The sequence below is a fragment of the Salvelinus fontinalis genome, chromosome 36, assembly GCF_029448725.1.
Source record: "Salvelinus fontinalis isolate EN_2023a chromosome 36, ASM2944872v1, whole genome shotgun sequence".
Lineage (NCBI taxonomy): Eukaryota > Metazoa > Chordata > Actinopteri > Salmoniformes > Salmonidae > Salvelinus > Salvelinus fontinalis.
In genome coordinates this window covers 15,136,627-15,150,911 of record NC_074700.1, presented here as the reverse complement: position 1 = coordinate 15,150,911, position 14,285 = coordinate 15,136,627, and the positions used below count along the sequence as shown (strand labels likewise).

The window sequence follows — 14,285 nt, the reverse complement described above, 5'->3', positions numbered from 1 at the left end:
TCCGTCTGTCTCAAAGTTACGAGCCAGGGCTACCAAACAACTGCAAGTGAACTATCTGTCTGAATGAACACTAGCATCTGCACTGTGTTGGAATATGAAATAGAGGATATTGTGTAGGTAGGTAAGCTACATGATGTACATACAGTACCAGTCAACAGTTTGGACACACCTAAGCATTACAGGGTTTTTCGTTATTTGTACTATTTTCTACATTGTAGAATAATAGTGAAGACATCAAAACTATGAAATAACACATATGGAATCATGTAGTAACCAAAAAAGTGTTAAACAAATCATTTTTTGTTGTTGAGATTCTTCAAAGTAGCCACTCTTCGGCTTGATGACAGCTTTGCACACTCTTGGCATTCTCTCAACCTGCTTCATGAAGTAGTCACCTGAAATGCATTTCAATTAACAGGTGTGCCTTGTTAAAAGTTAATTTGTGGAATTTCTTTCCTTCTTAATGCGTCAGTTGTGTTGTCCATATTATAGCAACAACAGCTCAAATAAGCAAAGAGAAACAACAGTCCATCATTACTTTAAGACATGAAGGTCAGTCAATACGGAACATTTCAAAAACTTTAAAAGGGTCTTTAAGTGCAGTTGCAAAAACCATCAACCGCTATGATGAAACTAGCACTCATGAGGACCGCCACAGGAAAGGAAGATGCAGAGGTACCTCTGCTGCAGAGGATAAGTTCATTAGAGTTACCAGCCTCAGATTGTAGCCCAAATGAATGTTTCTTGGAGTTCAAGTAACAGACATCTCAACATCAACTGTTCAGAGGAGACTGCATGAATCAGGACTTCATGGTCGAATTGCCACAAAGAAATCACTACTAAAGGACACCAATAAGAAGAAAAGATTTGCTTGGGCCAAGAAACACAAGCAGTGATCATTAGACTGGCGGTAATCTGTCCTTTGGTCTGATGAGTCCAAATTTTAGATTTTTGTTCCAACCGCTGTGTCTTGTGAGATGCAAGGTAAGTGAAAGTATGATCTCCGCAAGTGTGGTTCCCACCGTGAAGCATGGAGGAGGAGGTGTGATGGTGTGGGGTGCTTGCTGGTGACACTGTCTGTGATTTATTTAGAATTCAAGGCACACTTAACCAGCATGACTACCACAGCATTCTGCAGAGATACGCCATCCAATCTGGTTTGCGCTCATTTATTTTTCAACAGGACATTGAACACACCTCCAGGCTGTGTAAGAGCTATTTGACTAAGAAGGAGAGTAATGGAGTGCTGCATCAGATGACCTGGCCTCCACAATCACCTGACCTCAACCCAAATGAGATGGTTTGGGATGAGTTCGACCGCAGAGTGAAGGAAAAGCAGCCAACAAAAGCTCTGCATATGTGGGAACTCCTTCAAGACTGTTGGAAAAGCATTCCTCATGAAGCTGGTTGTGAGAATGACAAGAGTGTGGAAAGCTGTCATCAAGGCAAAGGGTGGCTACTTCAAAGAATCTAAAATCTAAAATATCTTTGATTTATTTAACACTTTTTTGGTTACTACATAATTCCATGTGTTATTTCATAGTTTTGATGTCTTCACTATTATTCTACAATGTAGAAAAACCCTTGAATGGGTAGGTGTGTCCAAACTTTTGACTGGTACTGTACATATAACATTAAACAGCATTACAGATAGTGAGGGGACCTGAATGATTTCCTGTGTCATGACTGACTGACTTGCTGAATTCATGAATTAATTAATGGGTGGGTAGGATGGATAGATTAATTAATTAATACTTTAGTGGTATAACAGTAAACATTACATTTGCCTAATCAGGCGTGTGGTCGCAATATTTTAGTGATCGTATTTTCATGGAATCAGTAAGATTTTTAAGTGACTTGTCAGGTCCCAAAGTTGGTCCCTCCTAATGAGGCTATGCCATTATAATACTTTTTCAACCCTCTCTATGGCCAGCCTGCTTTACATAATAAGGTAAGGAACACACTTTAATTAAGATGCCATTTTCTTTCTGTGAGAAACGCTTAGCTAGCATATAGCCACCGACTCTCCCTGTTCAAATCAATCCCAGTATAAGGCTTTAATTCCTGCAAACAGCATTACGTATGCTTTAAATTTCCGAACGAGATTGGGTGGACTCTGAAAAATTAATTACAACGTGACCGGATGACAACCAGACTGAAATACAGCCCTTTTTTTCCTCTACTAGTAATTGACTTATAATCCTCAAGGAAATTCATTAACACTTTCTAAGTTGTATCCAGGATTTGTTATGTTGTCAAGCAGGCATACATCCTCTAATTGGTTCTCTCTCCTCTTTGCTGTACAAGGAACCAAAGTGGAATCCAATCTAGTCTTAGTTGGCTAAAGCATTTTCGAGTTCAAAAGTGATATTTTTGCACCCCGAAAAAAAGATGAAGAAAATGTTTAATACATTTTTTTCTGCCCTCACTGAAAGTTTAATCACTGCTCAGGACAAACTTCAGTAATATAAATTGAACCATAAAATTGGATGTGATCTGTAAAATATCTTATTAAAGTGTTAAAACAGCTAGTAGGCGTTTATCATAGAGCCATATCAATAGTGTCATATCAATGATCTCAAAAGGTGTTCATAACATTGTCATAGGGCAATAATAAGGCTGTGTTTTGGACTCAGCCAATCATCTTACCAGGAAGACCACAGGAGGACAGCCAATCAAAGCCATGGCGGTGGAGAGCTTGCGTTTGTTCCCTCCACTGTAGGTACCGGCTGACTTGTTTGAGTATTTGACCAGGCCTAGCTTCTGGATGCCCCACTCTGCCACCTAATAACAAAAACACAACCGAGAAAACATTTAAATATATAATTACAAATTATATTTCTGTGACAGTAGCACAACAATCCACTTTGGTTTGGGCTGTCTAGTGCTGGCATTCTGCTCTCACACCCTCCCTCCCTTCCTTTCCCCTGGCATGAGACATATGCATGCATGATGGTTGGCATCGCCACAGGACCTTTTTCAAGGCTGATATGCTGCACTGTGGGTTTCTGGGCCACATCACAAGCTAAAAAATAGCACTAGCCAGCAGGAACTTATCCAGTATTCATCCCCCTAGCGATTCTCCAATCCCTATCCTCAGGTACCCCCAACCAAATGTATTGTATGCAGGCATGTTTTCATTCCAACCATCCAGACATTCATTTACTCCCTATATTGACATGTTGGTGGACTAATGATGTGGAAATGACACCAGCTCCCCGGGGCTCTCCCTGGAGCCAAAATGGCCACCACAAAGCACAACTCAGCAGACCCAACGGAACAGAGCCCAGAGAAACTGGGTCCCTTGGCCTAGTAGTGTGAGATCAAAGGCCTGGGCGCCTGGGCCTGAGGCTGAGGCCACTGGCAAGTTGACCAGCCAACTTTCTTTTGATCTTATTGTTGCTGAGGGGGCCGTGGAGAAACTGGGGGCCCATGGTGGGGCGGCCACACTGCTAAGCATGCTGGTGAATAATGTAAAGGAATTACCCGTGGCCAGCTCCTCTAACCAGAACCTTATGTATTACATAGGTCTTCTACTTCAGAGGTTACTCATCACTTTGACCAAACGCAGTGTGCTGTCTATGTTTGCACTTTCTTTTACGGTTGGAAGTGTAGGTATTGTATGTGGGGGAAGAAATGTCTGAAAGGACATGAAGTTCTTTGTTCTCGTCCGTCATCATGACAACTGTATGACCATAGAAATCAAATGGTGTTGCGTCATACAGGAATAGGAAATGATATCATTCAGGTCAGACAAGGGGAAATATTACCATGGGGACTTCTTCCTCCGGTACGCCTCGTAGTCTGGCGTAGAACTCCAGGTGCTCTCGTCCGGTGAGAAGGTCGTTGAGGGCGTCAAACTGCGGGCAGTAGCCCATGTTCTGGTGAACGTCCCTCATCTCTGTCCGTATGCTGTGAGGAGCATCATGGAACATATATTCAGACACATACTGTAATGATTAGGATAACTCGTCAACATCATCGACATTGTCAACAATAACACAATGTTCATGATGAAGATAGTGATAATGAAGATGAGTGATCCAACTGTCGTCACCATCATCCCTATTCAGTAGGTACTGTCTTCCATCCACCAACTGATTCAAATAATTACCCTTTTCGTAAACAACAACTGGGTGATACTGTCGTTTTCAGAGAGAAAATATTACCATTATACTACATTTACATTTTAGAAATGGAGGTCAAAGAAGCACAGTGTGTATGACAAGTGCTCTGTATCGTCTCACAGAGGCTGTGTGAAAAGGAGAGGCCCTCACGGAACACGTTGATCCATTACCAGAATAAATATCACCACTTGGTTCAGAAAACTCTCCTCTTTCCACACGTTGTCTGGAGCAAAACATGAGGAACAACACAGAAGTTTAATTTGCATTATGTATTCTTGGGCCCAGGTGACTTTTTTCGACAAACAATATATGTCATGGAAAATGAACAGCGCTTTGGGGCATATCGTTGCTTGTCACCTGTCGCCTGAAAGGAGAAAAAAAGGCAGCTAAACTTGCATATTGCAAAGGAATGTTTCCTGTCTAAAGAGAGTTTTCGTTAATCTGCCTTACACAATGTGTAAAACTATAGCTGGAGCATGACAATTTGGATATCGGCTGGGGGGGGGGGCTGAAAAAATGCTGTACCAAGCTCTGCAGTGGGCCGGTAGGAAGTAATCGCACACGGGATAGAGGTTATTTGCTGCGGGCTTTACGAGTGTAAACAGACAATCAACTAATGTAAGATTTGGGGGTGCAACACAAACTCTTTTATTTGGAGAGAAAGGGAGGTTTTCCCTCTATTTGTTGTTCCACACTGCTTAAAGAGTCACTCTCTCATCCTACCAGGAACGTAATGAGGCGAACACAGAGGGTGGTCGTACTTCTGTTTCTCTTTCCCTGAAGGTCCACGAGATCACCGCTGGCAACATTAATCAACATTAACGTTGACGTGTTTTGCTCCATCTCTTTGTTGAACACAAAGGAAATGATCAGTTTTTATAAATGAATAACTATGGCAACACAACTGGGGACGCAAATCAGTGGAGACCGCAGTGAACTAGTATCCATCCACCGATTGCCTTACATCGTTTCCATAGAGATGACTACTTCATACGGAGAAGAGAAGAGGGAGATGATATTCCTCTCTAAATATGAAAGAACACACCCCTTTTTGAGTGTACAAGGCATTTTTGTGTTTGTTTATTTGGGTGTGTGTGTGTGTGTTTGTGTGTGTGTGTGTGTGTGTGTGTGTGTGTGTGTGTGTGTGTGTGTGTATACAGTATACGGTGTACGCCTGAGTCTCTGTGTGTGGCAGGAGGGACAGAAAACAAGAGGGGGAGTGAGGGAGAGGGAAAGAGAGAGGGTGTGCAACAGAATGAAATATGTGGGAGATGGAGAGTGGAAGAGAGAGAATGGGGAATGTGCGAGACAGCACGTTGAAAAAATGAACAAGGACATGAGAGGACTGGAGTTGAAACGGGCGAGAAAACAGAATGTACAAGAGAGGTCGAGACGTCCAGAGGGAGAGAGAGGAAGAGAGAGGAAGAGGGAGAGAGCAAAACCCAAAGTGAGTGAGAGCAATAGTTACTGAGAAATAGTAGGTCTGTATCCCAAATGGTAGCCTATTTACTGCATAGTGCACTCATTTTGACGAGAGCCCTATGGGCCCTGTTCAAAAGTAGTGCACTATAATAGGGTGCCACTGGGAATGGGTCAGCCAATGGAAACTAGGAAAGTTAACAAAACTCCCTTAGCTCTATCCCATAAATGCGCTGCATGGTCATTCCGACGTCTGCAGTGGCCGTACAGCATTTACGGTGATACGGCCCCTGCAGAAGTCAGGGCATTCATGCTTCTTGCACTTGGCAGAACAGCACAGAGCTGATGTGAAGGAAGTCGTGTTTATACAGGACCTCCCGCCCCCACCTCCCGTCAACCAATCATGTCAATGTGGAGCTATATCTGCATAGTTAAAAACGTAAAAGGCGCACGACGATGTGGTATGGAGCTCAGTTTGTGTGTGTGTGTGTGTGTGTGTGCTAACAGCCAGTGGCTCCTCCTCACCTGTATCCGTTTAGGAAGGCCTCCCCCCCGGAGACGGCGATGTCCCCCGTCAGCATCTTGAAGGTGGTGGTTTTTCCTGCCCCGTTAATCCCCAGAAGTCCAAAGCACTATTAAAACACACACACACACACACACACACACACACACACACACACACACACACACACACACACACACACACACACACACACACACACACACACACACACACACACACACACACACACACACACACACACACACACACACACACACACACACACACACACACACACACACACACACACAGAGAGAGAGAGAGAGAGAGTGGAGCCCTCATTAACAAAGAACATTGGATGAAGAGATCCAAGACTTCCAATGGAGCATCTCATTACGGAACAAAAACCATTGGACGAAGATGATTCAAAGAACAAGATGCTCTACTCTACCGTAACCCTTTATTGAGGTAAAGGTTTTGGTTGTAGATAATGGAGTGTGAATCATTTCTGACTGATCCAATAAATGGATTCAGTCATTCAACATACATGATTGGAATAGCACTTTTGGTACTAGCCTGTTGACTTACTTAACATATAATCGCATTGTTTGTGCTGTAGGAACTGTGTGTCGTAAGAGGCAGTGCCTGCGTCACCGTGTCAATATTATCTGAGTTATCCACACATTGAAACAAAACAAATTAACAGGAATTTATGTACACAAATACACATGACCGTTCAGTGTCAACATTGAGTGTCTTACATTAGGAATACCACTCATACATTCAACTGTCCACACGTGACACACACACAAACACATTAAGATGCAAAACACACACACAACTCACCTCAATCCCCCACTATAGCCACCCCCCACATACAAACAAACACACAACTCACCTCAATCCCCCACTATAGCCACCCCCCCACATACAAACAAACACACAACTCACCTCAATCCCCCACTATAGCCACCCCCCCACATACAAACAAACACACAACTCACCTCAATCCCCCACTATAGCCACCCCCCCACATACAAACAAACACACAACTCACCTCAATCCCCCACTATAGCCACCCCCCACATACAAACACACCAGAGCATTCTGAACACCATTTCCCCTTCTTTCCCAAACCACTTATCATAACACTTCTTCCTCTTCTTCTCTCTCTGACAGAGCCCTCTTCTTCTTCTCTCTCTGACAGAGCCCTCTTCTTCTCTCTCTGACAGAGCCCTCTTCTTCTTCTCTCTCTGACAGAGCCCTCTTCTTCTCTCTCTGACAGAGCCCTCTTCTTCTTCTCTCTCTGACAGAGCCCTCTTCTTCTTCTCTCTCTGACAGAGCCCTCTTCTTCTCTCTCTGACAGAGCCCTCTTCTTCTTCTTTCTCTGACAGAGTCCTCTTCTTCTTCTTTCTCTGACAGAGTCCTCTTCTTCTTCTCTCTCTGACAGAGCCCTCTTCTTCTTCTCTCTCTGACAGAGCCCTCTTCTTCTTCTCTCTCTGACAGAGCCCTCTTCTTCTCTCTCTGACAGAGCCCTCTTCTTCTTCTCTCTCTGACAGAGCCCTCTTCTTCTTCTCTCTCTGACAGAGCCCTCTTCTTCTTCTCTCTCTGACAGAGCCCTCTTCTTCTCTCTCTGACAGAGCCCTCTTCTTCTTCTTTCTCTGACAGAGTCCTCTTCTTCTTCTCTCTCTGACAGAGCCCTCTTCTTCTTCTTTCTCTGACAGAGTCCTCTTCTTCTTCTCTCTCTGACAGAGCCCTCTTCTTCTCTCTCTGACAGAGCCCTCTTCTTCTTCTCTCTCTGACAGAGCCCTCTTCTTCTTCTCTCTCTCTGACAGAGCCCTCTTCTTCTTCTCTCTTTCTGACAGAGCCCTCTTCTTCTTCTCTCTGACAGAGCCCTCTTCTTCTTCTTTCTCTGACAGAGCCCTCTTCTTCTTCTTTCTCTGACAGAGCCCTCTTCTTCTTCTCTTTCTGACAGAGCCCTCTTCTTCTTCTCTCTCTGACAGAGCCCTCTTCTTCTTCTCTCTCTGACAGAGCCCTCTTCTTCTTCTCTCTCTGACAGAGCCCTCTTCTTCTTCTCTCTCTGACAGAGCCCTCTTCTTCTTCTCTCTCTGACAGAGCCCTCTTCTTCTTCTCTCTCTGACAGAGCCCTCTTCTTCTTCTCTCTCTGACAGAGCCCTCTTCTTCTTCTCTCTCTGACAGAGCCCTCTTCTTCTCTCTCTGACAGAGCTCTCTTCTTCTTTTCTCCCTGACAGAGCTGACACACTTCCACTTCCTCCTCCAGGGCACTTCTTCTGAAAACACACCTCCTGGTCAGGTCACCCTACTGACCCTACTACCCACCTAAACCACAGTACCTACCCACCCTACCCTATCTAACCCAGCATACCCTACTTACCCAACCTAACCGACAGTACCCACACACCCTACCCTACTTAACATAGCACACCCGACTTACCCAACCTACATTAACCTACAGTACCTACCCACCCTATCCTACAGTATCTACCCACCCTACCAAACCTAGCATACCCTACTTACCCAACCTAACCGACCGTACCTACCCACCCTACCCTACCTAACCTAGCATACCCCACTTACCCAACCTACAGTACCTACCCACCCACCCTACTCTAACTAACCTAGCATACCTTACCTACAGTACCTACACACCCTACCTAACCTAGCATACCCTACTTACCCAACCTACAGTAGCTACCCAACTAACCTACTCTAACTAATCGCGCATACCCTACCTACATTAACCTACAGTACCTACCCTAACCTAACTAACCTAGCATACCCTACTTACCTAAACAACATTAACCCTAGAGTACCTACCCACCCTACCCTACCTAACCTAGCATACCCCACTTACCCAACCTACAGTACCTACCCACCCACCCTACTCTAACTAACCTAGCATACCTTACCTACAGTACCTACACACCCTACCTAACCTAGCATACCCTACTTACCCAACCTACAGTACCTACCCACCCAACCTACTCTAACTAACCGAGCATACCCTACCTACATTAACCTACAGTACCTACCCTAACCTAACTAACCTAGCATACCCTACTTACCTAAACAACATTAACCCTAGAGTACCTACCCACCCTACCCTACCTAACCTAGCATACCCTACTTACCCAACCTAACCTACAGTACCTACCCTACTCTAACTAACCTAGCATACCCTACCTACATTAACCTACAGTACCGACCCTAACCTAACTAACCTAGCATACCCTACTTACCTAAACAACATTAACCTAGAGTACCGACCCACCCTACCCTACCTAACATACCCTACTTACCCAACCTAACCTAGAGTACATACCCACCCTACCCTACCTAACCTAGCATACCCTACTTACCAAACCTACATTAACCTACAGAACCTACCTACCTACCCACCCTACCCTACCTAACCTAGGATACCCTACTTACCAAACCTACATTAACCTACAGAACCTACCTACCTACCCACCCTACCCTACCTAACCTAGCATACCCTACTTACCCAACCTACAGTACCTACCCAGTCTACCCTACCTAACCTAGCATACCCTACTTACCAAACCTACATTAACCTACCCACCCTACCCTACCTAAGATAGCGCACCCTACGTACCCAATCTACATTAACCTACAGTACCTACCCACACCACACTACCTAACCTAAAAATCCCTACTTACCCAACCTACATTACCTACAGTTCCTACCCACCCTAACCTAGCATACTCTACTTACCCAACCTAATTAACAGTACCTACCCACCCTACCCTACCCTACTTACCCAACCTAATCAACAGTACCTACCCACCCTACCCTACTTACCCAACCTAATCTACTGTACCTACCTACCCACCCTACCCTACCTAGCCCACCCTACTTACCCAACCTAATCAACAGTACCTACGTACCCTACATAACCTAACATACCCTACTTACCCAACCTAACAGTACCTATCCACCCTACCCATCCTAACCTAGCATACTCTACTTACCCAACCTACATTAACCTACAGTAACCACCCACCCTACCCTACCTAACCTAGCATACTCTACTTACCCAACCTACATTAACCTACAGTAACCACCCACCCTACCCTACCTAACCTAGCATACCCTACTTACCCAGCCAAGCCTACAGTACATACCTACCCTACCTAACCTAGCATACTCTACTTACCCAACCTACATTAACCTACAGTAACCACCCACCCTACCCTACCTAACCTAGCATACCCTACTCACCCAGCCAAACCTACAGTACATACCTACCCTACCTAACCTAGCATACCCTACTTACCCAGCCAAACCTACAGTACATACCTACCCTACCTAACCTAGCATACCCTACTTACCCAACCAAACCTACAGTACATATCTACTCTACCTAACCTAGCATACCCTGCTTACCCAACCTTATCTATAGTACCTACCCACCCTACCTAGCATACCCTACCTACCCAACCTAACCTATAGTACCTACCTACCTACCCATCCTACCTAACCTAGCATACCCTACTTACCCAACCTACATTAACCTACAGTACCTACCCACACTACCTAACCTAGCATACACCACTTACCCAACCTAACCTACAGTACCTACCCATCCATCCTAACCTACAGTACCTACCCAACGAACCATTGAGTTTATCGATCCATTCTTGTTTCCCAACCCTGTCCTGTGAAAGTGTGGTGGCAAGACGAAGCTGGGGTGTAAATAATGCATGAAACAAACTATGAGATTCAGTCATATTCCGCTGGCATTTACATTCAGTTTGGCGTAAACAGGGCGAGGAGAACACACCCCTCCGCGCGGGTACGTGTCAGCATCGGAGATCCTGTTGAAATCAAAGAGTTCTGGGATGTGAGTGTTTGTGTATGAGAGCAAGAGAACGAGAGAGAAAGCGGAAGAGAAAGTATTGAGCATGAGATGGATCAGGGATTTTTTTTCCCTTGGTATCAACTTATTTTTGTGTGTGTGTGTGTGTGTGTGTGTGTGTGTGTGTGTGTGTGTGTGTGTGTGTGTGTGTGTGTGTGTGTGTGTGTGTGTGTGTGTGTGTGTGTGTGTCTGTCTCTCACCTCTGCGGCTGGAACGCCCACACACACCCTGTCCACAGCAGGAATCTTCTTCCCCGAGTACACCTGCAAGGAACAGACGGCATAATTAATCAGAGGGAGGTAAGAGGCGAGGGAACGAGAGGCCTCCCCTCTCTGGACACGGATCCCAAAAGGCCAGAGCCCAAGTAGTGGACTAATAAGTAGGGTGCCATTAGGAAAGCAGTCCTAGCCTCAGGTGGAGTCTGCTACTCACTCTGTTTATATTCATTATGCCTCAGATAAAAAGAACCTTCATCAACTAGTATTTCGTGTACACCACCTATCATGTCATTCAGTCCATCTTACCTTTTTCTTGCATGCCCCAAACACAATAAGGTTGTTTGCCATTCAAAACAATATAATTACCCCTGCCCCTCCCCACAAAAAGCCCAATCGTAGCCGGTTACCACTTTCAAAAACAAAGAGACATGGGGCTGCTTATAGTTGCTTAAAATCACATGACGCACACCAGATGAGGTCATCAGTGTCTCCGGGTGATGTCATCTGAAACACGTATCTTCTATCGTTTTGACTACAAGACATAGAAACCCGTCGTTTTCAAGTGGTGCTGGAGATGCTGAATTTGATGTTGAAAAAAGGGTAGTTTCTCTTTAATTAATGCACATAATATAAGCCAGTGGATAAAAGTGTGAAAGAAGAACATTAGACTGCATACTTGGGCCTATGGGGCCATCTGAGGCTCAGTCAGGGGTGGACTTAGTGATTGGGAAGCCCCCAGGCAGAGGCTAGTCTGAGGCCTGATGGTACTGTAAGTCTACCACTGGGCTCAGTAACCCATTGACAGTTTACACGGAGAGTACAACAGTTTGGTATTCTCCGTAGGGTTCCAACTCCCGCCTAGATCTTGTAGAAAACTGCAGATGAGAATGTGTCTGGGTTTCACTGCTCCTAGCATGCAAACTAACTCTCCATTTGGTGTTGGAATTGAAATGTAATCGTTTTTTCTTCTTCTTCCCGAGCAAATATCAAATCTCAGCCGCAGAGGTGCAGCCCAAGCAGGCTACTCACTCACCTTCCTCCAGCAAGTCAAAATTCTCGAGTCGGGCATCAGACGCTGCTGTTGCGAGTAGCGGTAAACAAACCGACACTTAGACCAGTAAAATGGGTGCGGGAGTGTACAAATAACCGAGCAATTGTCAACAAAATGAAGCACTTAGCATGTCAAGCAACATTTCCACCTCGGGCCGACCACGAGGAGCGAGTTTGAAGTGGTTTCAAAGGGAAGTTAGATGTATTTTTCGGTGTAAGAAAAAAAACAGAATCTTGACAAGGTTCTTGGCAGGTCTGGCAATTGAGATCTCATTCAACACTCGACAGGAAGGACGGACGCAGCTCTACACTCCTTGGGGGATGAATTCCAGGATAATTGTGTCATTTGTATTTCTGTCTACCTCTTCTCAGGTCTGAATCATACAACCCTAGGTAAGAGACCCACGGGGGCATAATGGCATACTGTAATGACATCATTATGGTCGATAATTGATGTCTGCTCTCGTTGTAAAGAAGTCGGGGACCTAATGCACGTCAAATGCTCTGCTGGTCTATCTGTCTGCCAGCCAGCCTGTCTGTCTGCCCATCCATCTAGGTCTATCCACAGTATTTATATCTACAGAATCTATCTATAGTATTTATAGCTATATCTATGTGTCTCTGGATTTTCCTCTGACCAGCCCTTTCCTATCCATGTAATGCAGGTGCTATGAGTTAGTAGTACAATGGACATGAGGAGTAAATGCATGTTTTATGTTCACTTCCTGGTCATTGCTACGTTAAAATGAGTATATGACTGTGGGCAGGCCAGGGTATGTTAAAAGTGTGCATGAGCCTACTCTCTGGATTTATGGGACACCTTTACAATTCCATTCATCTTTGGAAGAAGGTACTTGAATATTGGGCGATGAAACACGTACTTACAGCAAGTCTTTCTCTTCCTGGTCAGTGTGTGTATTCGGAGCCGTGCCAATGGGGCCAAAATTAAGTTACAACCTTTTGGTGCAGTGAAACACTTGGTTTGGAAGTAAATGATTAAGAATCAACTTTAACTGCGCTCTCATAGCCAACCCTTCCCCACTCTTTCAACGGAGGTGTTCCAAGTGGTACCCTATTCCCTTTATAGTGCACTACTTGACAAGGGCTCTGGTAAAAAGCAGTGCACTATATAGGGGAATAGTGTGCCATTTGAGATGCAGGCACTGCAACCTCGACAACAAGAGCCCCCCCAGCGCCAGTTCAAGCCTGACAAACAACAATGTCTTATTCATCGCCGTGATAGTGTGTCAAATGTGCACCATGTTTGCTTAAAAGTCCTGGGGGCATGCACTATTGTTGGGGACTTGGAAATGCTACTTCCCTGGATTGCATGCTACTTTGGGGTTAGCGTTCTGCACCACAGCACAGGTACAACACTAGTAGACACGGGTGGAAGAAGCAAAATGTCCTATCCTAACAAGCATCATAGCTGTCGAGGTGGTGGCGAGGGGGGGCCAGTTAATCAGATGAGACAGCTGAGAAAATCTGATGCTGCTCGACGGACCACCCACATACACACACGGTTTAGAGAGAGCAAGGATTTTCTGTATTTTGTGACCCCAACAGCTGGGGTCACAAGCCTGGCTGGGAGACACAACACAAAGGGCTAAACTAGTGCTTCACTTTTTCGTGAAACACATGATATTAAAGAGACGTTACACTTTCAAATCAAAGGATGTCAGACCTTTTCAGACCTCGAAACTATTCTAATGTCAAAAGGAAATCACGTCCCACAACATTGACATTAGTCTACTTTTGAGGTCTGAAACCATCTGACTAACTTGAATGTATTTGTGAAATGTCTCTAAGTTGCTGTTGTTGTATTAACATCCTGTCACACGGCACTTCAGGAATTGAAATATCCCTGTAAACAGTGTGAACAATGGACACCCCTCGCACACAAATGACACATCACATAAATATTTGATTAATCACCAGAAATAATTCTAAAAGTAATTATATCAAAACGGTCAAATCGAAATGCTGCTAATCTTACAGTATTTATCTGCCAAGCACTGAGCTCACGTCGTATTATGGATACCGTATTCACATGACTCCTATAACATCA

General features: G+C 44.7%; 1 protein-coding gene across 1 annotated transcript in view; it reads right to left on the bottom strand.

Annotated features, from left to right (window-relative positions):
• LOC129835257 (phospholipid-transporting ATPase ABCA1-like) overlaps positions 1-14,285 on the bottom strand; it is a 245,041-nt gene that overhangs the window by 31,634 nt on the left and 199,122 nt on the right. The window contains exons 43-46 of the mRNA XM_055900807.1: positions 11,150-11,212; positions 6,072-6,178; positions 3,771-3,912; positions 2,650-2,784 (exon numbers count right to left, since the gene is read on the bottom strand). Coding sequence (XP_055756782.1) covers positions 2,650-2,784; positions 3,771-3,912; positions 6,072-6,178; positions 11,150-11,212 — 447 coding nt within the window. The remainder of the gene's footprint in view (positions 1-2,649; positions 2,785-3,770; positions 3,913-6,071; positions 6,179-11,149; positions 11,213-14,285) is intronic.